The following is a 3,549-nucleotide window of genomic DNA, read 5'->3' as shown; positions in this document are numbered from 1 at the left end:
AATCTTTATTATTCATAATCATTAATTGTCATATATATGTAAATCATATTAGGTAATTCCGTAGGTTTTATTTAAGGAAAGAATACACACTTCTTATATTTTAGGTTAATATAATGTTCTCTAGTGGACATTAAACAAATTATGACATAAAAATCGTATTTTTTCCATCAAACACATTCTTGAAAAAAGTGAACAGTATTATTTCCACAGTTAAATTATTTTGACTTTTATCTTCCATATGGTTTTGAAAGCTTTCAAATCAACCATCGAATTGATGCATGTCATTTTAATGTTTTTAGTCGTATACTTAAGGAAAACTTACATTTTTTAATTTAAAGTCGTTTTAAAATAATTCAAAATATAACATATAAGAAAATTCTAACATATAAGAAAAATATAACATATAAGGTGTCTTCATTTGTGTATTTTAAAGTCGTTTTAAAAAAAATATATAACATATAACGTTTCCTCATTTTTGTAATTTAAAGTCATTTTAAAAAATTCAAAATATAGCATATAAGAAAAAATCTAATTTTTTTATTATATGGCTAATATGATTGTTTAATTCTTTTTAATAATATAAATTTAAACAAAAATAAAGAATGATGCAAAAATTGTTATCAAATCTTTATTATTCATAATCATTAATTGCCATATATAGGTAAATCATATTAGGTAATTCCGTAGCTTTTATTTAAGGAAAGAATACACACTTCTTATATTTTAGGTTAATATAATGTTCTCTAGTGTTATGTAATTATGTGACACCATTAGATTAAACTATACTTTATATTAGATGCTCTAGAATTCTTTGAAGTGGAATTTAGAAGTCATTTAGAGTGCCACCTAGGATTTGAGTTTTTTTTAATTAATACAAAATTAAGGTTCTAATTTTTCAAATGCTTCTCAATTAATATATAGGGATGTTAGAAAAAGAGACTAGATTTGCAATTGTCACTGCATCCAAGAGCCGATCCTAGAAAATATGTAGCTAGAAGCAAAAATTAAAAATGTGGCCTATTGTCTTAAGCGGCAATCGAACCTGGAAGGGGTAACCCTTCTAACCAACACCCAAACCACTAATACTAATAAGAACTTTCTGCACAAATAAGGCCAAAATTTATGATAATCTGTGGCGGCCGGAAGCAACAGTTTCCTCAGCTTCCTTTAAGGGCCGGCTCTGACTGTGGAAGAAAGTGGGTAGATAGATTAGGAAAATGAGTAGGTAGCTGTCTTTTTTTATCTCAATACTCCCTTCACATGCTACTTCTTTCATGTACTCCCACGCGTCATCTCCGATCGTATGATTTTTGATTTTTCTGCACACACCACTCTCTCTCCCTGTCTCCCTTTAGTATTGAGATTAGTTGGATAACTGAATTGATAGAGTTGGCCAGTTAGGGCTTGGTGTTTCTGTCTCTTCTTGGTCTTCTCTTGTTGTGTCCTGTCCGTTAAGCCATTTTCGAGTTTCACACTTCCACCACATTTACAATTAAAAAATATGTTTTAGAATTTCATTAGTGTTTGTATAATACTGAACATGTGAATCTTATTTCTCTTTTAATAGAATAATTGTTCTAGCACTTTTTCTTTCCTAAAACTGTCAAAGAAATAAAACCTTAATGCAACTCAGATTCTGTCCAAAAGATAAATTATCAATAATTTTTAGTATATCTTGCAAGTTATACAACAAAAAAGTAATGGAAATAGATACATGTTTATATATGATATTAGAAACAACAAAAAAGATAAGTTACAAAAAAAAAAAAAAAAAAAAAAAAAAAAAAAAAAAAAAATAGATACATGTTTATTAGAAACAAGTAGTATAGTTCTTCTATCTTTCCCCTCTCTGTTCTGGCGTCAAACCTCCCTTGCCACATTTAGGACAGCTCTTCATACCGAATCCTTGGCACTCAAAACATCTACACATTTGCACTTTCTAAACCATTAACTCTTTGAACTAGAAAACTATGATTGAATTGAAAATTTTGTTTCAGTTTTTACTTACTTCCACCTCTCGAAAATATTTCCATTCTTCTTATTTCTACCTGTTCCCTGGAGAGGTAACATAAGATTTTTTTTTATATTAATGATAAATGCTACAAAAGAAGAAGTGTATGCATAAATAAAGACTAAGAAACCTTGCAACCGGGGCACTCAATTGCTCCTTTGGCTCCACAAGTGTCACAGCTTTTGAATATCTGTTTGTTTTCATCACAAACTCTCACAACTTTGAAGAACTAATAAAAAACATTCATTGACAATACTAACAATACATCCTATATGCACGCATAGATATGCTTTTGCATATTATTGAATTGTGAAGTCCTACCGAACCAAGGGAGAAATTTCCGGATTTTTCTGCAGGAACTTTGACGGAATCGCGTCGTCCCAGCACAATCTGTCTTTTGGTATGCGAGATAGAAATCAGTGGAGCAGCAAAAGCTAGAGTCTTGGATTCTGAAGATAACTCACAACCACAAAGTGGGAATGTCAACATTTTTGTAACTCAAGCTGTAAGAAGAAGATAAACAATGTCAACATTTTTATATCTATATGCACGTCATGTGATTAGTGAATGCGGATAAGTGGGAGAAAACAAAAGATTTGCTTGGCTGTGGTTTGTTAAATATCGAAACGGATAATGTGGGGGAATATGTTTGATTGAGGTCCCAAAACGTTAAAATTTCATTTGCCAATAGATAAATTAACTGTTTCACATTGCATCTCCTAAATGCATTTGTTCGTTTTTTTTCTTGGGGTAAAATATCAATGCCTAACTAGATTTTGACCCGCGCTTTAGAAGCGCGGGTTTATTTTAGAATTAAATAAATTATTTTTACACAATTTTTTATATGAGATAAAATATCGGAAACCAAGAAACTGAACCGTACCATAAAAAAAACAAAATTAAACTGAATTTCATATATAACCGAACGGATCGAATATCTCTAGAACCAAAAAACCAGGACAGAATCAAAAACTAAGAGTATCTAATTTTTTTACAATACAAATTATATACCAACAAATATTTGTTATATTTAATTTTGAAATAGCCATATATCTAAAAATATTATTTATAAACCGACTTACCCAAAAAAACGAATTACCCAATTTTTTATTAGAAATATTAAAAAATATCTGAATTATTCGTATTTTTGTCCAAACAACCTGAATAACCCGATATTTAAACGAACCAACCCGAATTATCCAATATTTTTATTATAAATCTGAAATTACCAAAAACCATATCGAACTGGAAACAAATTGGACCCGAATTTATTTTGGATATTAACTGGTTCCTAACTTTGATACCCGAACCAAAGCAGAAACCAAAATAACTTAACTGAAACCGAACTATACTTTGTAAGTACCTGAAGAATTTCTAAATTTCTAGAAACACAACACCAAAAACCAAAAAAAAAAAACTGAAACCAAATGTTGATGACTAATAATGCACTACATTTAGATGGCGTGAAAAATTATGGTACTTTTACAAAGTATTTAACTCCTTTTAGTTGGGTATATATGTGGTTTATAGACGACTTA

General features: G+C 29.8%; 1 protein-coding gene across 1 annotated transcript; it reads right to left on the bottom strand.

Annotated features, from left to right (window-relative positions):
- Positions 1–1,634: 1,634 nt before the first annotated feature.
- On the bottom strand, positions 1,635–2,582 carry LOC106310037. The gene is made up of 5 exons (XM_013747230.1): positions 2,333–2,582; positions 2,142–2,201; positions 2,009–2,055; positions 1,804–1,922; positions 1,635–1,714 (listed from the first exon to the last, which is right to left on the bottom strand). Exons 1-4 carry the CDS (start codon positions 2,498–2,500, stop codon positions 1,835–1,837), a joined length of 363 nt encoding a protein of 120 aa, XP_013602684.1. The 5' UTR covers positions 2,501–2,582; the 3' UTR covers positions 1,635–1,714; positions 1,804–1,834.
- Positions 2,583–3,549: the final 967 nt, after the last annotated feature.

The sequence above is a fragment of the Brassica oleracea genome, chromosome C8 (assembly GCF_000695525.1).
Source record: "Brassica oleracea var. oleracea cultivar TO1000 chromosome C8, BOL, whole genome shotgun sequence".
In the NCBI taxonomy this organism is placed as follows: Eukaryota; Viridiplantae; Streptophyta; class Magnoliopsida; order Brassicales; family Brassicaceae; genus Brassica; species Brassica oleracea.
This window is presented reverse-complemented; position numbering and strand designations above follow the sequence as displayed.